Source organism: Protomyctophum bolini (assembly GCF_963924005.1).
Source record: "Protomyctophum bolini genome assembly, chromosome: 7".
Classification (NCBI taxonomy): domain Eukaryota; kingdom Metazoa; phylum Chordata; class Actinopteri; order Myctophiformes; family Myctophidae; genus Protomyctophum; species Protomyctophum bolini.
Genome location: NC_137868.1, coordinates 17,581,898 through 17,604,397, shown reverse-complemented (window position 1 = coordinate 17,604,397; position 22,500 = coordinate 17,581,898). Strand labels below are relative to the sequence as shown.

At 41.7% G+C, this 22,500-nt stretch overlaps 1 protein-coding gene across 7 annotated transcripts in view; it reads left to right on the top strand.

The window, feature by feature from the left end:
- trak1a (trafficking protein, kinesin binding 1a) overlaps positions 1 to 22,500 on the top strand; it is a 39,650-nt gene that overhangs the window by 1,309 nt on the left and 15,841 nt on the right. For 6 of the 7 annotated variants that reach the window (XM_080768637.1, XM_080768638.1, XM_080768642.1 and 3 more), the window contains exons 2-5: positions 5,147 to 5,341; positions 19,868 to 19,944; positions 21,750 to 21,866; positions 22,159 to 22,259. In XM_080768637.1, the coding sequence (XP_080624763.1) occupies positions 5,147 to 5,341; positions 19,868 to 19,944; positions 21,750 to 21,866; positions 22,159 to 22,259 (490 nt within the window). Of the gene's footprint in view, positions 1 to 5,146; positions 5,342 to 16,815; positions 16,985 to 19,867; positions 19,945 to 21,749; positions 21,867 to 22,158; positions 22,260 to 22,500 lie in introns of those variants that run through there. The other variant, XM_080768639.1, reaches the window with a different exon arrangement.

Here is a 22,500-nt window from a genome sequence, read left to right as displayed (position 1 = left end):
TCTATAATTACATTTGAACTTGACCTTTTAACAAAGTCCGTCCTCCTGGAGCTATCGGCTAGTAATACCACTGTAGGATACAGCTAGGATTGACCAAGGTCTCAGATTCTCTTGGATAAGTGGAACTAGTTTAATTTGAGGGATTTCCGTTTCCTCCTCACACTCTGGTGTTCACAATGTCCAGAGAAACATGAAGGAGTGAAAAGCAGGAAGTCATGGTAATATATAGCAATCAGAGGCAGTATTCAATGGATCAATGGCCCAAATGTGTAGAACTGATTAAGTATATTCCTGTTGACACTTTTGATTGACAACTCGACGGAGCAATCAGACTACGTCAGGTGTTATTTCATTGTAATAAAAGCCAGTCAGTTGTGTTGTGTGAACTGACACAGAGCTTCTGGTCTATTATTAAACTTAAACTTGACCCTCTATTAGTTTTTGAATCCCAATGACTGCGCTGGTTGATTGGCTGGTTCTCTCCCAACTAGTAATTCACAACAAGCAGGTCAACTCACTGACAGGGTCAGTGAGTCGAAGTAAAGGACAATGAACATAACCAATAACCAATTTACAGGGCCAAGAATCAATGGTCTTATTTTTAGCCCCACTTGTGACAGGGCCCTAATGGTGAGTCTGTTGGTCAGCAATCCACCACTTTTAACCAAATAATACCACATTATCTTACAACTAATAAAACAAATAATTATGAAACTTAATGCAGTCATACACCCCCCTACTGATTTTGGTGACATCATGGCCTTTCCTCTAGTCTAGAGTCACCCTTAGGCCAAATATTACATTTGCGAGACTGGCACGACATCTGTGAACACATTCATGCTCCCTGTTGGCTGAACCCTAACTGTTTAAGCGATCCTATGACCCTTCCTCTAGTAGTGCCACCCTCAGGCCAAAAATGTCAACTGTGAGTGTGCACCATTTTTTTTTACAGTCTATGGTGTGCACACACAATGTCTAATAATCTATTTCGCAACTTCTAGAATGAACCCTATACTTTTCATGGCCTCTTGTCAACATTTCCAGCTGGTTGTGCATGGAGAGGTCTTGGGGATCTTGGGGTGGCTTTAAAATGGAGGCTCATGTCTTGTTAAAGCATCCTTTGCTGCTATTTAGTGAGGAAAAAGAGAAACGGATGGTGGAAGATAAATAAGAAAAAGAGGTTGCACATCATCAATGGGTTTTGTCATTAGAGCCGGCACACACCAATAAACGAAGGCTCATAGCCGAAGTGTTGATTTATTGGTGTGTGCCAATAAAAAAAAGTTACTTAGTTGAGACATGTTGAAAGCATATCTGACAGCCTCTCTGTCTCTATGTGGGTGTGTGTTCCCCTGTGGACTGCCCATATTTCCGATATCCCATGACTCGACTATATGTGGCTTCACGTGCAGTTAGGATCCTGGTTAGGATTATGCCAATGACCCAGGCCAAAACCTGAGCACGGTGATCAACGTTGGTGCAGCGACAAAGATGCCCAGCTCACCTCCCTTGAACATGGCAAATTCTAATCCATATGGACACCCGGCCAAGCCGTGGAGGAGTTGAACGCCTAGTCTGGTGTGGACAGGAACTGCCACAGCCTAACCCTAACCCTGCACTGCCACCCCAGCACCTATATATAGTATCATAATTCTCTGTACAGGTTGTGTTTATGATATTTTTAAATCCTGTGCTTTAACCCATGCATCATGGGGAGTCTCACCCCCTGGTCAGAAACCTTGACTATACTATATGGCCCAACAGGTATGAAAGGTTGTTCAGTACAGTGGTCGGTGCTTCTTTTCGTGTCCACGTACAAACACAGTGTGAGATCTGAGAATTAATGCAATCAGCTTTCTTAGTTACTTAGCAGCTCCATTCATTCAGTACGAGCTACGTATATCTCATTCTGTCTGATAGTACACTCATTATAATTTATGTCTGAGACCTGAAAGAAGACCATTAGGTCTACATCTAACCTGCTGGAGATAAAGAATGGACAGTAAATCCTTAAAAGAAATGCATGTATAAATGTTTTGACTCTATAACCTAGTCTTACTCTTAGGCACAACCAGCAGCAGCAGCAGCAGCTGAGAGGTCCAGTCATGTACAATGAAATTGAACACATAACAGCACTGAACTTGCATGAGTGTATACAGGTTTTCATTACAACTAAAACACTACAAAAGCAGAACATCTACCTTGGAGAAATATTGTGCTGAAGGGCATGGCTCCAAGTAAAATAATCTGGTCATATTATCTAACATACATAAAACATGTTCTGTTTTAGCTAGTTCCTCAGTAAAGGTATTATGCCTGGTTGTCACAGCAGAAAATGCCAAAGCTAAATTCCTGAATTAACCTCATATTTGATATAATAAAAAGTGAATGGGTGAAATGTCCATTCAAGTCTTTGTATTATGACGAACTATTACTTTTCTATATAGTTGTTCACATTTGTGTTGTAATTAGATTATGTGATGGAGACACAGGCTGTATGTGTGTGTGTGTGTGTGTGTGTGTGTGTGTGTGTGTGTGTGTGTGTGTGTGTGTGTGTGTGTGTGTTTTGCTGCCTCAGCAGTCATTCCATCTGGATTAGGCATTAACAGCATGAGTGTGCGTGTGTGTGTGTGTGTGTGTGTGTGTGTGTGTGTGTGTGTGTGTGTGTGTGTGTGTGTGTGTGTGTGTGTGTGTGTGTGTGTGTGTGTGTGTGTGTGTGTGTGTGTGTGTGTGTGTGTGTGTGTGTGTGTGTGTGTGTGTGTGTGTGTGTTTGTGTGTGTGTGTGCGTGCGTGCGTGCGTGCGTGCGTGCGTGTGTGTGCGTGTCATGTGCAGGCATACACTACTCCTGAGTCCTGACAGAGTCTTGCCTTTGTAGACAGTTAACAGCTTTACAATGACTGTGACTGTACACAGAGCTCTTAACTAAAGTCTTTCTGTCCTGACTCCATACATTTGGGATCTACAAGCTTGTGATCCGACTGTTGTAGATCGGCTATTGTCGCTGTTCACTGTATGAAAATGTATATAGCAAAGTATTTAGTTGTCAACAAAAACAGCAACAACACAAAAGTAACAAGATGGAAAGAAACCATGTAGGCTAACCATCAGTTATGAACCCAGCTAGCATCTTAATAGGCGAACGTTTGGCAAAAATAGCAGATTGACAGGCTCCCATCGAAGTGCATTTGAGCTTTTAGAACAGCTATTTTCACAGAAGAGATTTATTGTGGATGGAAAAAAAGCAGCGGACTAAATATAGAGCCCTGGGGTGGCCTGGTTTCCAGCCTGATTCGTTGCGTTCCATCACGTTCACGGAACGCAGCGAATCAGGCTGGAAGACCAGACTAGACCTGGGTCACCCTGGTCAAATAAGTATATATAGGATTTAAGTTGTTGAAGATGAACCTTCTGAAAAGCATAGACTGATTTGAACGGCCCTCACATCCAATGAGGCTGTTCCACACTCTGAACACATGTCCGGTTCCATAATGTGCTAAGCAGACCCTGGAAGATGGAAGCCTGGTTAAGATGACTAGATTTTCCACTGTAACTCATGGATCATGTGCCCACTGCCCTCCAGTTAAAATAGTAAGGCGTTTCACAGGAATGCTGTTGGCTGTGTGACAGCAGAGAGCTTACTGCCCTGCTTTGTTACGGTACAATGTTCAAACTCATACTGTTTGTTATACATTGAATTCGAATCAGAAATATAAAAAATGTGCAGTGACAACCAAACATTAAACAAAGACCAGTTAATGCACTACAAGTAAAGAACATGACATACTGTACACATCAACAGAACACTGTAGTAAATACATTGAGGCATTTATAAAATCATTCATTCACTGTATTTCTTATTTATTTTATACATAACCATATGCAATCTATATACATGCAATTTAAGTCTATCATTTGTATAATTTACATTTTCATACTTTTTGCTGTATTGGTCAGCATGTTAAGGCAATCATAAATCTTAGGGGATTGTTTTTGTCATCCCTTGTATTACAAAGAAGTTATAGATAATGCAGTATACCTTGAATTTAAGACAGTAGTAGCCCTCCAGTTAACTTCAGATAGTGCCATTCCAGATGGTTTGCACACTGTATTATGAGAAGTGAACCTATTGGTATGGGACTTTTAGGCAAGTTCTTCCAGCCTAAATACCCAGCTTGGTTACCATAGCTTTCAACAATCTTCTCAAACCACAACATGTGGTGTTGTGTTTGGTAACCATGGAGTGTGAGTGTGTTCAATTTTCCTGGCTCTTATTAGCACAGTCACGGTGACGCCTAAATGTTAACACAGCATTACTGACAAGTGACAACCTACCGTGGACATGGTAGTCACATTCTGTTCAGCATACATAAAGACAGTACAGTATAGACTAGACTGTAATTGAATGTTTTTGAAGTTGTAATGTTGACTAACTGGTAGTGGTGGTGCAGTTCCTCAAACCGCCACGTGAGGTCCTCCTAAACCTTCCTTTGCCACTTGAAGAAAGAATACAACTATAAACTGCAAAGGAACTTCCCTTTTTGTTCACCAAAAGGTTGCCAGTTCAAACAACTCAAGGTGCCCTTTACACGGTATTTTACCACCAACACGGCAGGTGGAGCCGCTTAGTTGCCCAAAAGTATGACCAGTAACTGGTCATACTGGTGGGGTGTAAATGTGTGTCACACTAATGCCTGATTTATATTTGGTTGCGCCTCGTGTTGCACACCGAAAATAGCCGATAGACAAGCTCACAACATTGCAGGAATGCGTTGTAGAGTGGCCATACTGTGGTGTGTGATATCGGCACGCAACTAAGTATACTGTAAGTTAGGCATAACAGTGTAGTAGAATGCAGCCTCAGTGCTCACTGCTCCCTCAACCTTCCCTGATTTAGAGAAAAGGTGAAAAGGCGAGAATAATTTCCAAATACACTACTTATGTGAATCACGTAGTTATACATTGTTCTTAAACACTGTTATGCATATAGGTTAAGTATTTATAAAGATGATCATTTCCCTGTCGCCAAATGAGGCTAATTCTGCCACCAGACTAGGACTTGCACACAAGTAGCCAGCCCGTACAGAGTGTAAAGGTGTAAATAATTCATTCTAAACTAATTATGTTTGTCTCTTTCCCTCTGTGCAGATGTGTGTAACAATACTGATTTGCCGGAGCTTGAGATCATCAGCTTATTGGAGGAGCAGTTGCCCGTCTACCGGCTAAGGGCAGATACTATCTTCGGTTACGAGCAAGATGATTGGCTGCACACGCCACTGGTTGCCCCCGACGCCGCCCTTGGCCTCACTACGGAACAGATAGAGGAGACTCTCAAATACTTCTGTAAGTCGCCCAATATACTTTTATCAGATGAAGGTGAAACAAATACCCATGCCAAATAAGTCAGCAACATAATGCTCTTATCAAAGATTTCAGGATATCCTAAGTAGTGTTTGAAACACCACTGTACGTCTTTTTGTCCATACACATGGCAGTGCTCGACTCCTGACGGAATGTTGGAGCCGATGTAGATTTATCCTTTAAAGATAAGTTCATTTTTAACCTATTTGGACCTGATATTTTTCAAAAATAGCAGACCTACAAGCTTGTAGCGCGCCACTCGGTGGCGTGCTATGAGCTTGTAGATCTGATATTTTTCAATAGCTAAAGCATAACATAATGCTAACACCAAAAGGGTTTCCCGCCCAAAATGGGTTAAAGTTTATTCATCATTCATCATTTTATCAGACTGACAGCGACAGGGGACAGCATACAACAATGTAGTACATGAACCGGATTCTACATAAACAGTTATGTTCTGAATCACTTGTTAAAAGTTTGTAGGTTTGTGTCTGAACAACTAACTGTTGAACTGTACTGCGGCAATAAGATTTCAGACTTTGACACGATAACATAAGGCTTTAATATGGAGAATGTCAATACAGATTTAACCTTCTGGCGGGTTTAATTAAGTGATAATGTGCGACAAGTCTGAGGCAAGTCTCACGACTCCTTGGATTGCATTGTCATCAAAGACAAACTCTGTATATATTTTCATCATTGAATATATTCGTAGAAAAACGGAAAACAAAAGCTGCGTTGTCTTCATTTCCACTTCCAACCAACAACAGTTGATTTAATATGGTTGTAATGGTTCCATGCAGTTTCATCATGAACATTGATTGCATTTGGTTAATTCTATTCTTTTGTGTTCTGATGGCTATGTGGTTATATGGGCGTGGATGTGACATCTGCACAGTGTTTCCACAACAAATGTAGACATGGCTGTCTACACAACCTATGATGGTGGAGACTGTTGTGCGTGCGTGTGTGCGTGCGTGCGTGCGTGCATGTGTCTAAAAACTAAGAGCTGTCCTATAGGCTTGACCTTTATGTACTCTCATTTACCTGGACTCACAGAGAGAGAGAGAGAGAGAGAGAGAGAGAGAGAGAGAGGGAGAGAGAGAGAGAGATGCATTCTCTCAAAGATAATAAAAGCAATACAGACTGGTGGTCAGTCAGGTCTTGTGGTTAAGGTCTGCTGACCTATAGTCTAAAAGAGTTCCCAGGTATGGTGGTACATTCATTCTAAAACAGTTCTCAGGTGGTTAAACAAGATTCCAGAATGGTCTGTCATGTTTAACCCATCGAGTATGTCTCATGGTGTACTTGGCATTAAGGTTGACCATTTTCAGAAGCATACTGCTCAGCTTTGGAAAATGGTCAACCTTAATTCTGTTTGTTAGATATTTTGGCGTGCATACTGTATCTACTGCATGTATTATTATCTGTAATTGGTGGCCCTTCTCTGGTTGAAAATGTGTTAATTAGTAATTACTAATTAGTGGCATCAAGTCAGGCTTCAGTGTCTGGTCACTGTCATAGAGAGTGTTTTAATTATGTAATAATCTCTGGCATGATATCCTTGTTAAATATTATTTACATATATTAGACATGTTGCATCAGAGAGGGGAGAGGCCAGTTGATGACACGACTGGCAGCCGACCAATCATGGTGCAGGAACCTCACTCTGTGCCTTACTCCATGTTTGATGACATCCCGCCATGTGAGTTGTACAGGAAGTAGGACGGAGGGGCGGGGGGGCTTCTGATTGGCTGATGTTCTCCAGATGTAAATCATCTGCCAGACATTCTGTCAGTCATACAAACAGCAGCTAGAGATAGGTATACTGTAGGTACTCGCCTGCAGATGCTTTTTTATTCATACTAAAAAACAATATAAAAAAGCTAAACCAAATGTCCTGTGGCGGTCTCATGGATCTAAATCAACCCAAATGTGTGATAGGAGCCGCCAAGCCAGGGTTCAGTCAAACACCTCCTTCTCATATAACAAGGTATTTATTATGTATTGGTTAACATGTAGCCTGTAGTGTCTTTTTGATTTTGTTTTCTTCTTATTATTTTATTTACTTTTTAACACAAATTGTAAATTGTAAAATTCTGAAAAAAGTTAATGAAAATAGTTGGTTATCAATGCAAAAAAATGAAAGAAAAGTGAATAATGCAAATTAATTTACAGACATAAATTTAAGGAGCAATTCAAAAGATGAGATGATGAGATCTTTGAAATCACCAGATGAATGGCCGCTCCAGAACACGGATCCCATATCAAATAGTCCTTTATGTTTGCCTCATGGAGGTTTCCTGTTAGCCTCCATGTAGCATAAGCTATGCCAACACTACAGCTCTGTCTTGCCAACTGGCCTCATATGCTGCTCCCGCCTTGCTGGAGTCGGAGCCTGTTACTATAGCAACCTTTCAGAAGGACAAAGTAGGCGAGGGAGGGGGGGGTGTAAGGGATGATTCTGATGTAAGACTGGAGGAGGGACCTAGCAGAAGGCACAGCGCCTTATACGATTGGTCTTGAATAATCTGTAGTCCCGCCCACTTGCCTGAGTCATCATTGCCAATTTGTCATCACTTCTGCTGCAAAACCCGTGACTGCTACTGCTGCACTCTTCTCTCCCTCCCTATTCCACTCTCTCTCCCTCTCTCCATCTATCTCTCTCGCTCTCCATCTCTCCCTCCCTCCCTCTCTCCCTCTCTCTCTCTCTCTCTCTCTCTCTCTCTCTCTGTGTGTGTGCATTGATGGTTGCAGTCCATGTGTGTAGCGCTTTTTGCAGGATGTTTTGAAAAGGAAACAGCAGGTTCGTATAGGCATGTCCTCAGCAGAGGACAGACAGCAAGCAGCTGAGGACAAACAGACCTTATCGGAAGGCAGGCAGCCGATTCAAGGACAGACAGGAAGAAACAGACACATTGATAGATGGACCCACAAAGAGGATGGGACATTGTCACATCAAGGTAGTGATTGAAGGCTGGACAGATAGTTGGACAACTGCCCAGACAGACGAGAGGAATTGTTAGATGCAGGGACAGACAGACAGCCGTTTCTCATTGAAGGGTGCACTAATGTCGACATCTAAGGATTAGGACGGACAGAAGGACGTTAGAGTATTAATGATGCTGGGATCATAACAGGAGAGACAACTCTGAGACAACACACCACATAAGCATCCTCGTTAGGAGGATAAATGAAGATGGCACCCAACACAGCGCCGTTTGGCTTCTGATTAACCCGGGACAAGATAGGACATCCTTAAACGATGGGACATCATACATACATACATACTGTCACCGACGAGAAATGTCCATGGAGTCCCGACCGAACCTCGTACCAACGGGTGAGCCCGTAGGCATGCTGGGACACAGGAATCTCTAGAGGACAGGCGACTATAGGCTAACGATCTGAGGACAAACCAGGTGTCTTAAATTCTAAACATGCCGGGACATTGGAAGTCGCCAGAGACATTGAGCTGAGCATGGTGGGACACGGTGAAAGACACAGTCTTGTCTCTGAACAGTGAGACGTGATGAAGAGACGACAGACGAGAGACCGGGGGTTTGTCAAGGCAGACTACTATGAGCTGGATTGGTACTATGATGAATGTACTGATGGTAAGGGATGTGCACTCATTACATCACATCCATGATTCTCACTTCTCAGACATCATTTCAAAGCAGATGCTCATCGAATGGGGATATTCTTCTTTCTAACTTAAGGAGAAAAGGGAGGGGGGGGGGGATAAGTGAGACAGCAGAGTAGAGAGACAGGAAACTAAGGACAGAGAAGGTGAATGACTTGCACCGCAGGACTCCTAACAGAATTGAACCGTGGGACATTGCTCTGGCCACATACTGTGGATAAGAGCATGAATGGATGGCTTTAGCAGACAGTGATGCCAGCTATTGTGTTGGTATTAACATGCATGCATGCAGTGCACGTGTGTGTGTGTGTGTGTGTGTGTGTGTGTGTGTGTGTGTGTGTGACTTTGTTGACAGGTTCTGTCACCGCAGTTGGTTTATTACCTGCCTCCCTCCTGCTCCTTTCTCATCCTCTCTCCATCGTCTCTCTCTCTCTCTCTCTCTCTCTCATGGATGCTGTGTTTGATGTTTACCTGCTATCCTCGTTTCTTTGCAGCACATGCAGTGATTGTACAGTAAGTCACTCTGGATAAGAAAAGAGCATCTGCTAAATGCATACATAGTAAGATAAGTAAGATATTTATGTTTGTCCTGTGGTAAACAAGGCTAATTCCCAGAAGAGCAAACTTCATCAAGGATGAGGAGACTTTAGCCACAAGTGCAGATGATCAGATGAATAGCATGACAGGTTGGCTTAGTGTTGTGGCTGGGTGAAACCACTAGATTTAATACTACGAGTGAGAGTAGAGAAGCAGAAATAGAAAGCAGCTGATTCGGGGGGGTTATTCTGAGCTGGTATACGCAAGAGCGAGTTGGAAGTAGGTTGTCATATATTTAGCTCATTGATTTACATGGCTGCCTCCATAGCAGCCTGCCAATGGTGCTCTGGCATACGCAAACCTCTGAAAATGAAGTATGGCTGGATAGAGGCTGACCAGAGGGTAGGGCTGCTGAAGGAGGACTCTAGAGGGCTGGTAGACTGGAGGACTGAAGGACAGAGCTTTAGAGATTTAATACAGCTTTAATAAACTCTGTTCAGTTCAGTTTGCACTTTATTCAATCCATTTTACACAAGTGTACTGAAAGGCATTTAACTGGTGAATCACAAATATAGGCTAAGTAAAAGCAAGCAGTACATAATGCAGATATTGTGCATATTGGAAAAAGTATGAAAGTAAAACGCTGATACGGTAGTCGGGTACAGTACATGATAGTAAGTCATAGTGTTAACAGGTGTTAAATCCACATTCAAATTATCTGCTTCTCCGGCTGATATTTGCATTTTGTTTCTGCAAGTTGATTTTCATACCATACTGACACTAATGGGACAGACCAATGGCATCCTCAAAAGATTATGGTATGCTTTTGGAGTAGGGCTGGACGATATGGACAAAATCAAATATCACAATAATTGTATATTTTTTTTACCTCAACATTGATATTGTGCATTTATTGTGGGAATGATCATTGGTGTTTTAGCAAAATGTACACATCAGTAATGCCTACATAATAACAAAGTGGTTAATCGTTAGTTAGTTTGCAATATTGTAAAGTATAATGTTGATTTTAAGAATTGGACTAAACATGCTGTGATCACCAGGATGAACCTATAAACAGTTAGATTATATAACACTATAACACTGCTCTTCCATCAAGTTCACATCACAAACTGTGTTACAAGCCAGCAGAACCACAGACAGCAGAACTTGTTTCCACTACATATACTTACATTTTGATAATCGTTAATTAATCATAATCGAGGCAAAACTTTGAGAAAAACTGTGATATTAATTTGAATTCCTATGAAGCGCTGCCACGTATAAAACAGAAGAGCCATATAAAGAACAGAGGAGAGGAGAGGTGGGAGGTCCTGGGCTGGTTTGTACCGGTATCTAGGACTGCTTGCTCTATTGTGTTCATAGGAATGTGGGGGCCAATTGAGCTCGCCCATTCAAGCAGGTTTCACACCCGTTATAGAGTAATTATAATGATTAACAGTGGTGGGAAAAGTACTCAAATGTTTTACTTGAGTAAACGTATCAATACGGCGATGTAGAAATAACTCCATAACAAGTAAAAGTCTGGAATTCAGAATTTACTTGAGTTAAAGTACAAATGTATTCGTATCAAAATGTACTTAAAGTACCAAAAGAAGAACATGCTTATTGTGCAGAATGTCCCATTTCACAAGTTTTCAAATGTATATAAAAAGCAGATATACAAGCTCACAATGCATCGCATGTACAGTAGATCGCCAAAATGTATATGGGCTGAAGCAGTTAATGCATGTTTTGTAATAATAATCACAATCTACAAAGTAACTAGTAACTATAAAACTTTCAAATAAACGTAGTGGAGTAAAGGTAGAATAGGCCTATAGAGCGTCGCAGTCCCTCCCCCTTGGGAGGGACTGCGACGGGTCTCTCGAGGGGGCGGGACTGCGACGCTCTATAGAAGCAAAGTATTGGAAATTGGTAAAGTACAATTACCTCAAAATTGTACTTAAGTACAGTCAGAGCCGTGGGACAAATGCAAGGCCCTGTGCGATTTTTTTGTTTGTTAATTAATTAATTAATCAATCAATTAATTACATCTATTAGGCCAAACCTTATTAGAAAAAATATTAATAGTATATGAAAGCCTTATGTTATAGGTTACTATTGGAATTGCAGGTGCTGTGAAATTATACCTCATGCCAGTCAGCAAATATCTAGGTCATCAATTAGCAGAGCGGAGCAGCTTCTCACTCTGCATGCAGCACAATGACCAGCTCCTCTTAAAGTTTACTTAGTTTAAACCGTCCATAATATGACATAGTGTTGGGTCTCCAGAGTCCAGACAAACAAACCTTGGATTAATTATTCAAACGACCAGCACGAGGTAAGTAACTAGAGTTCTTCACAGTTCACACCCAGGCAGCGGGTCTTATAGTGGACCTGTGAGTTCTCCCATCAAAGTAGCCTCACACTAACTTTGTGATCAATCAAATAAAGCGTGGCATTTCTTAATTAGCTTATTTTATTTGTAAAAAGCAACACTGTAATAAGACATGGCAGTAAAATATGGGTGCAAAATGGAAATTTGTAATTAAATAGTTAATATCTCAATTAAAAGAAGAGAGAGTGAGAGGGGAGCATGTAAAGCCGTTCCCATTTCAAAGAATGAAAAACTGCTGTCTAGCGTGAGGCCTCGCGCCTTGTGAGCCTCGCACCTTGCGATGCCGCTAAGTTCGCAGCGCGAGGCATCGCAAGGCGCTCAAGGCTCGCAAGGCGTGAGGCGCGCAAGGCTCAAGGCTCGCAAGGCGCGAGGCCCTGTGTAGCCGCACCGTTCGCACTACCTAAAAAGCGTGGCTCTACAGTACAGTAGGCCTACTTAAGTACTAGTAAATTTACTTAATTACTTTCCACCACTGATGATTAAGAAGCTAACGATGGCAAAGCGGCTTGCCTTTTGATGTGGCACATATTTAGAAATGTGAGAGGAGATCTGCTCAGGTGACCTGGCACTTTCTCACGTCCAACATTTCACTTATACATTACTAGAATTTCGTGCGCGCTACGCGCGCACTCATCCCAGAGCGACTTTGCCACGCACTATGGGAAGAAATAAATGGCGGGAGTTGACTCCACATGTAGTAACGAATGGGTTATTGGAAATGTACCATTGTTTTGTCCTGAATATTTCCACAGCCTAAGTACTAAAGGATTGTGACTGTGGGACAGACATACAGTCTGACATACAATAGGCTACACGTGTGCACAGTGAATAAACAATGACCTATATGCCCAGAGTTCTTAAATTAACATAGTTGGATTTTAACAGAAAGACAATGCCATAAATCAGTCAAAGTAAGTGACAGACTCAACAGTAGCACACAGCATGCAAGGCAGCGATGCATGCATGCAAACATGTTTGTCCAGCTGAGATTTAGTGTCTCCATCTCTCTGTGGAAGAGGTTGCACATGACCTGTACGGCCACACTGAGGCGCTCCAACACAAACACAGACACAAAACAACACCACGCTGTTTGTCCAGTTGACCCAAATCAACACCAATACCTAGCCTGTTTGTCCAAAACACAGTATCTGCTGGCCACGTGTCTACTTCGCCACAACCTAATGTTAGTAACAAATGTAGGGGAGAGCCGCCAAGGTTGTAACGCTTCACGGTTGTAACATGGACGTTATATCTTGATTGGTCAACGCCACCATGACGCCATCGCGTCAGTATGTGTACAGCAACGTACTCTACGTGGCCAGGAGTTTGAAGTTTGAAGTGTTTACCTTCAAAATGCGTCTAATTTTACACCTGGAGTATATGTGTGGTACAATTTTTGTCTTTGGTGTTGGTGAATAAAAATCCACATGGATGTGTTCATGCTTATGTTCTTCATTAGTTTGCATCGTGTTTAGACGGAATTCACGTTCATTCTGGTCTGTAAGCAACTGCAAAGAAAACTTGCAAAAGCGGGTCATTTGTAACATGTGTTACAAATGGTCCGCTTCCATTCAATGCCATTATATGTAATATTTACATATTTGACATATTGGCCAATATTATATGTTCTGAAATGGTATTGTATCGTGTAGTGTATTCTGAAATTAGTTTAGGGTTGTATAACGTTGTACAACTCAATCAATCAAACGTTTGTTTAATCAATGTATTGCCCCATTGAAAAAAAAGAAATGGCCAAACTGGTACTGGTACACCCGATACTATTTAATATTTCCCTTATGTTTGATACATTTTCTTATCACATCCATGGTATAAAAACAATGCTAAGGAGTTGCTTCAATGAAATGTAATTGCTTTAAGCTGAGAACGATATGTTTAATGGTGTTTTTTAGCGTTGTTACATTTATCATGCATGCCGTTACAATTGATCCGATATGCGCAGCAAATGTAACACTGAAACAGCGTCCACGTTCGGTTGAATAACTCCCGACCTGTTTTATCAAAAAAATAACTTGAAGTGGTTTATGGTAGCTGACATGTGTAGGTCCGTTGCCTGAAAATATTACATGTGTAGCTAAACGGATCTCTGAGTAAAAGAATGAAACGTGCAAAATGTTACATCCTTGGCGGCTCTCCCCTATTAGTTTACTCACAGCACAGCACCGTCACTCCTGTCAGTTATTTCGTCCTAATAACTTGAAGTGGTTTATGGTAGCTGACATGTGTAGGTCCGTTGCCTGGAAATATTACATGTGTAGCTAAAGGGATCTCTGAGTAAAAAAATGGAACGTGCAAAATATGTTCTAAAATTGTATTGTATTGTGTAGTGTATTCTAAAATTAGTTTAGGGTTGTATAACGTTGTACAACTCAATCAATCAAACGTTTGTTTAATCAATGTATTGCCCCATTGAAAAAAAAGAAATGGCCAAACTGGTACACCCGATCCTATTTAATATTTCCCTTATGTTTGATACATTATCTTATCACATCCATGGTATGAAAACAATGCTAAGGAGTTGCTTCAATGAAATGTAATAGCTTTAAGGTGAAAACGATATGTTTAATGGTGTTTTTTAGCGTTGTTACATTTATCATGCATGCCGTTACAATTATTCCGATATGCTAACACTGAAATATGTAACACTGAAACAGCGTCCACGTTCGGTTTAATAACTCCCGAGCTGTTGTGTGTATTGCGTGGTGAAAAGGCCGTGTGTTTGTGTTGTAAACAACTCATGTTATGTCTGCGCACACTGTATGTTGCTATGGCTGCTGACGTTAGCATGTGTGCTATCAGGCAAAAGCTGAGATAGATATGCAACTACTACTGGGGAAAATGCCATACAAAACACAACACCTAATTTCGGAATGTTATTGTGACCTATTGAGCACAATCAGACCATCATGATTTGCTTGCTGGACCTATAATTAATTTATTAGCATTAAATGTCCACTCGCCCATCCAAAAGAAAAGCAAGATGGCTGCGACAGATTGTGAGCGCGACGGACTACGGAGGCCAGGAGGAGCAGAGCTGGTGACGTAAGAGGCAGGCAGTGTTGCCAGGTTTGCGAATTGTAAGCGAGTTGCAGTGTATGCAAGTAGCGTGGTTAAATTCCTTGTTTCTCGGCGTGTTGTGGCACCCGTTTATCTGCTGGCTCGATCGTGATTTTCATAAAAGTAATATTTGCAGAGTAAATAAGAAACTTGAACGGCTAAAAAATAGGCTATGTCAGTTCGGGGAGGGTGGCGAATTTATTTTGCATATAGAGATGTGTGGTAAAAGTGTGGTTCGGTCGGAGATAGAGCATGAAGAATGAGTATGGGTACACCTTTTCACTTGTATATAAGATACATGAATTTGTGTAGCCTAAGCAACATGACACAAGACATCACATCAATGATTTGTAGCATTGGCATATTGAATTCTGCCTGTGTCTGTGCGTGTGCCATGCGTCTGTGTGTCTCTGTCTGCATGTGTTATTTTCTTGCTTGCTTAATGGAAAATGTTCCAAACATTGTGTGTGTGTGTGTGTGTGTGTGTGTGTGTGTGTGTGTGTGTGTGTGTGTGTGTGTGTGTGTGTGTGTGTGTGTGTGTGTGTGCGTGTGCGTGTGGTGTTTCTTGCTTAATGGAAAGTATTCCAAACATTCCTAATGTTTAATGCACATTTAGTGTTGGCTTTGAATGTTCATAAAAACAGGTATGAAGTTTTGTCTGAAAATAAATCAAGTGAGCGGTGATGATGATGTATTGACCCACAGTAACTACAGTAACCGGGCATAATTAATGCTGAACTAATAGACTAATAATGATACACACTATAGTCACGTGTTGGAGCGTTTATCACCGCTCAAAAATATTAAGTTAAGACATAATTTAATATTGTGTTCACCGTGTGCTGCTGTGAGTAGTGTAATCATGTGAGTGCCGTGCGGTCATTCACCTGTGAATGTATCATTGTGTTTAGCTCCACCCTATGAACAGGTGTGGGTTTGTTATGGTTCTCTCCACACTGCCCTGTTTCCATAGAGGACTGTACCATTTTCTCTGCACTAGCAGTGGAGTTTTCAATTGGACATGAACCATCACTGGTGTCTGTCTGAGATGGTTCGCTAAACTCTACAACCAATTGCTGTTGACTTGGACTGTACCATTTCAACCTCATTGCATGGGGCTGGGGGGGGGAGACTGCAAATTGATGTCTGAATTTAAAAGCCAAATAATTAAGTGGTATAGTCTACATTAATACATTATTTTAAGTTGTTTCATAGCTTATGTGCAGAGTATTTTAAACCCAGAGAGCCGTTTGATGGACAGCTGTCAGAGTAGGTCTGCCCCACTCCAAAACTCTCCAAATAGAGTTGGCTGATCAATAGCCAATCAGAGAGGAGAGAGGGAGGAGCCAGTATTGTTGACTGTCTGGCGGACGGATCACAGATCAGATCATCACACACACACACACACACACACACACACATGCACATTCACACATGTTCACTGACTCAACCTTACCCTACAGAACATCAATATACCACAGAACACACACACACACACACACACACACACACACACACACACACACACACACTCAGATGTGTTTCACAGAGAGTCTCACACTCGCATACAGTACACATGAACTGATGGACACACATACTTGTACAATGTTTGATACAGAGATATACACATAGCTGCACACACCCACAAATATTGATTAACAGATAAACACTCCGCCCACAGAGAGATTGTAACTCTGTGTGTCTCTCGCATACACACACACTCACACACAGTCACAGTCACATTCCCAGTGCCCTGACATGGCGTTGTGGATGGTGTGGTTCAGTACATAGTGGTGGCATTCGGAGGGGGAGAGGATGGCGCTGTCCCCTTCTCCGGAGGGCAGCGAGGACAGCCTGGAGTACTCTGACCAGGTAGAGGAACCGGCGTGTGTGCCCAGACATCACGGGAAGACAGAGGAAGAGCAGGATGAGGATGAGGAACAACAGGTTCTCCGTGAACTGCATGAAGGTAGTCTGTGGTTCTCCCTTTGCTTCGTTTAATCGCCTTTGGGTGCTTCCCAGTAGAGCCACACAGCAGTCTTCTCCTGGGAGTTGCCCGGTGTACCCACACTGTACAACCGCATTGTGCAGCAGGTGTTGTTTAGCTCCTTGTGTGTAAGACTAAAAGGTGCCCTCCCTTATTTTGTGTGTAGGAAACTGACCTGAGGCAGCATATTCGTGTGTCTTTAGATAAGCTATTGCATAACGTGGATACAGTTATTCAATACAGTGCCATTGTACCTGCTTTTGTTCTTGCGTTGTTTTTTTGTAGTTTTGTTGTGTTGCTTATAGTCTGTGTTGCTTATTGTCTGTGTCGGTCAAGAAGCACTGAGAAACCCCTGTTAAACAAATTACAATGTATTATTTATCTGTCCTTGAACGTGGATAGTCTGGGTCATGGCGTTGTAGCAGCCAGTAACACCAAGCTGCTTGTAATTGTACACCTCTGGCCTTATTGTGTCTGATTGCTGTAAAGCAGCTCCACTGAAAACCACCTTTAAATGTTAATAATTACTGCTGTGTTCAGCCACTGACGCAGTTCTGAAGGCATACAACTGGAGCACAGTTAGCGAGAAACAGGTGGTGAATGTCTCTGTAGTCTGTACCAACATCATCTCTGTCTTTCTTTCTTTCTCCCACTCTTTCTCTCTCACTTTTTCTCAGTGGAGGTGATTTAATAATTGAAGTCAATATAGATGACGTCATTCACCTGTTCACCTTATCTACACTGTCTGTTACACTGTAGTGTGACACACAAACACACACACACAACATGGCACACAGACTGATCTTATCTAATCTATGAACTCATAGATCATCAGGGAATTGGTATGTGACGCGTGTCGTATCGTGTGTGTGTGTGTTGTGTGTGTGTGTGTGTGTGTGTGTGTGTGTGTGTGTGTGTGTGTGTGTGTGTGTGTGTGTGTGTGTGTGTCACTGCGTGCCTCTTCTGGGTTGTATCCGCTGATTTGTATCCATGGCAATGTGCTACCTTCTAACAACACACCCACCCACTATAGACAAGACTTGTGTGCATGTGTTGCGCGCATGTTTTATACCAGTTTTATACTGCTTGTACGACCCCACCTTGGAGTCAACAATCAACATGGTATCTAACATTTGAACCATTTGAACCTCGGCATGCCTATTATGGGGGGAACATTTAACAAAATTATCAGATGTAGTTCTGGAATTTGGTATATAGATGTTACAGAAGAGATTTGTTATAGACGAAAAACAGCGGTCTGGGTACAGCTGTAACTCAAGTCTGTTTCTCTAAGACCAGAGGATTTATTTAAGTGTTTAGTGCTTCAGTCTCAATTTACACAGATTCAAAGCTGTGACTTCACTCAATTAGCGTACATATACTTGGTTCAGGAGAGCTACCTGGGAGCTGCAAGGTTTCCGGTTCAATCCCGGCTCCTCACGGCATCGCGTTAAAGTGTACTTGAGCAAGACATCGACTGAACCAATAACTATTCCCATGAATGAGCAGTTTGGTATTTCATGGTTAATATTGTCGTTGTGTGGCAACTTTAAAAGAACCAGTATGGTCACTGGCATTAATGCCTCACTTTGTATTTATTGAAAGTTCAACCAGATCATGTGACAGCCATTTGGTTGTTCAGCCATCTCTAGTAGTCCACATAACTAACAATTGTTTACAACACATTGTTGCACATCTTTCTACTTTTCTGCTCTCTCTACACTGTCCGGTCAGGTTGAAACGTCAATGAAATGTCCTCTGTCTCGTCCTGTAAACATGGAAATGATGTAGTTTGCATCAGACAACTCTGTTTTGCATCGTTTCCATGGGAGTTCTGTCCAGCATGAAGCTATCACTTTGCATTCCAAACTGTAAAAACATTCTGTTCAAAATAGCAATGAAGTGCTGTGAACTACTTTATTGTCCTAGTCATCACAATGGCTAGCGTCAGCCAAGCACTCTGAGATGTGTTGATAATTCCCATAATGCATGTCCTAGACAGCTGCCCTGAATGGAAGTGTCACTTTGTACTTTCAAGGAAAATGACAATAAAAACAATCTCTTCCTGGAATCCAGCCCAAAAAGTTCCAAGGAACTTTAACAATGTCCACCCTTGATACAGCTGGCATTTTTTGACCAACAGATAAGCAACAGGTTCAAATAAACCCTGAATGATAGGTAGCACATGAGTGGAGGTTAGGATGAAGTTATTTCAACCACATGCTTGGTTGAAAACGGTTCATGTCCCTTAACAACTTTCAAAATCTTAAACAAAATCATCAGAAATAGCTACAATAGTCCTTCTACAAGCTCACAATGCATAACGATGCAACACGTTGTGAGCTTGTAGATCAGCTATTTTCTTTTTTTATGTGACACCATACATCCAATGAAGTATAGAATATGGCTTAAGTGGTTAAGCCTGTAACCACTGGGCGTGCTTCTTGAGGCATTTAATAACTTACCTATTCTAAACTACTCATTAGCTAGATATGGCGCATTAGCACAAGTGTATTACACATAGAAGTGCATTTGTGTGGACTTACCTGATATATTGACAATGGGTTGGCCTGTGTGTGTGTGTGTGTGTGTGTGTGTGTGCGTGTGCGTGTGCGTGTGCGTGTGCGTGTGCGTGTGCGTGTGTGTGTGTGTGCGTGTGGGCTGGCGTACGTGCGTGCGTGCGTGCGTGTGTCAGGAACTAGACAATGAGCATGGTACAATTGTGAAAAGATGAAAGAGGGATTCAGTATTGGTGGGTCATGTTTCCACTGTTACCTAATAGGGTCTCTCTTTTTGTCTTTCTCTGTCTGTCTGTCTGTCTGTCTGTCTGTCTGTCTGTCTGTCTGTCTGTCTGTCTGTCTGTAGTGTTGTGTTCTGACAGAGTGGGCCAGATGACAAAGACGTACAGTGACATTGACGCTGTCACTCGACTGTTGGAGGAGGTAAGACTGTAACACAAACATGACAGTAAATCAGGTTCCAACAGCATGACAGTCCAGTAAAATGTGTCTTGCATAGCCATTGGGATCAGAGATCTCTGCTTTACTCATACATCTAGTGATATTTAAATTCAGTGAATGGACTAAAACTGTGTGGAAACAATTTGGAGTTTTAAAACATAATTGTAGGGCGATCGGTCATATGAGATGGTATAAGGATTGGTTTTCAGCGCAGTAGGCGTAGGTTTGTTACTGCCGGTTTTATCCGGTATTCAAGGCCATTCATTGAATTTAGATTTCCCAGACATATCACGAGATCTCTGGTCGTCTGGCTACACGAGACTAGTAGAATATATAAAATTAAATATATATATATATATTAGTTTTGTTGTTTTTGTTTATTACTTTCAATCTGTCATCTGTGTTGGGCAGGCAATTGTAGCCAAAATAATCAAAAACTCATAGGAAGGTGGGATAAACAAGCTTACAATGCTTACTGTCACGATCCGTGACGTGCTGGTTTTCATGTTTTCCAGTAATGGTTGGTGTTTTACTTTTCTGTTGTGTTCCTCTGATTTTTGAAGTATTGTGTTCTTGGTTTCCTAGTTCCTGTTTGAGTTTTGCTTTGCCCTTGTGTGCTTTTATTTTGTAGAATTGTTCCTAGTGTTTCCTGTCTGCCTTGTTACTGTTTGCCTGCCTTGTCAACCTGTACTGTGATTAGCCTAGTGTTTCCACCTTGTCCTGTTAGTTCCCCAGCCTATCCCAGTGTTGATTTTCAGTTGTGTTCACCTGTGTCCTTCAGTCCTTGTGTATTTATACCAAGCTCTCCTGACTTGAACCGTGACACTTACAAGGGCTGAGCATTATTTAGGCAACATGGCAATTGGCAAACTGCATAATAATGAGTCATTAGACGTATACTTCCCAAAGTCTAATTGATTCTTCATCTCACAATCTTGTCACTTGCCGAAAAGAACTGCTTATAATTAAGCTAGCTTGAAAATCCTTTCTTGTCGCCAAGCAACGCAAAAGTAGGCTCAAAGCAATAAACCACAAGCTGCAGACGTCAGTTGTCCTTGTGTGTTGACCTTGATCCTCTGTGTTGTGTTGTGCTGCTCAGTATCACCTTGGTGAACATGACATTCTAGAAGCCTCTATTATCCTCCCAGTTAGTCAAAAACCAGTCAGAATAAAAGAAGGAATGTGAGTCGTGGTAGCAACGTCACACAAGCTGTTAATTACTCTAAGAGGGCTTTATACTGAGACTGTCTATGATGTCCATAGAGGCCCTGACATCTTTACTCAAGATGATAACATACATGACATGCCTTATAAATAATGATCCAAAGTAGCTCGATGCTTTTTAATGTTTTAATTTTATTTGATGTATTACCATGTGTTCTTCTTGCTTACTGTGGATTTAGAGCGTCTGCTAAATGCCTGAATTGTATATTGTACATTGTTTTACCAGCAGCCATAGGACAAATTCAGATGTAAAGTTATGGACACAGGACACACAGCACAGAGACTATATTAAAACTTTGATGACTTATTTTTCCGGCATATGCAAAACACTGTTTACACAGGCTGGTGGATATTTACCAACAATATGAACAATTAAAAAATAATGTGTCCCTTTAAGAACTTCGTGGATAGCGACGATGTAAACACAGTGATGGGTCATTACATCAGAGAAGTGATCATGAATTATTAATTAACAGCTTACATAACATTACATAGAGTAAGACGAATAGCTCATTGCTTCTAAGGGGATAAAGTTAACCAATCGGATGTGTGTGTCTGTACAGAAAGAGAGAGATCTGGAGTTGGCAGCTCGTATCGGCCAATCACTGCTGAAGAAAAACAAAACTCTAAGTGAGAGAAATGAACTACTGGAGGAACAAGTGGAACACATCAGGGAGGAGGTACATAACGTCACTGTGTGGCGGTGGGGGGTGTATATTTGTGTGTGTGTGTGTGTGTGTGTGTGTGTGTGTGTGTGTGTGTGTGTGTGTGTGTGTGTGTGTGTGTGTGTGTGTGTGTGCGTGTGTGGGTGTCTTAAATTACCTATACTCCAAGTTCAAATCGCCCTTTCATTCTCTGTTGTCTGAAATATCACCTTTCTGCTGCTTTCCCATCTGTGTGTGCGTGCATGCGTGCGTGCATGTGCGTGCGTGCGTTGCGTGGGTACTTGTGTGTGTGTGTGTGTGCATGTAGGTATCTCAGCTTCGTCACGACCTGTCCATGAAAGATGAGTTGTTACAGTTTTACACCAGTGCTGCTGAGGAGAGTGAGGGAGATTCCACTACCTCTACCCCGTAAGACTCTGCTCTAATCCAATGGGTCTTGATTGACCCATTATTTTTATAGTGAAAATAGCCAGTCTTTTAGATTGGCTATTTCTCTACTTTTCTCCTTTAGTCCCCTCTCATGCCCCTGTCCTTCCCTTTCTTCTATATTCCCATGATTCCCAGTTCATTTTTTCATTCTAATTCCAGTAGGATTGAACACAATGTAATGTAAGGATGTAATTTAAATGAATGCAGTCAACATTTACCA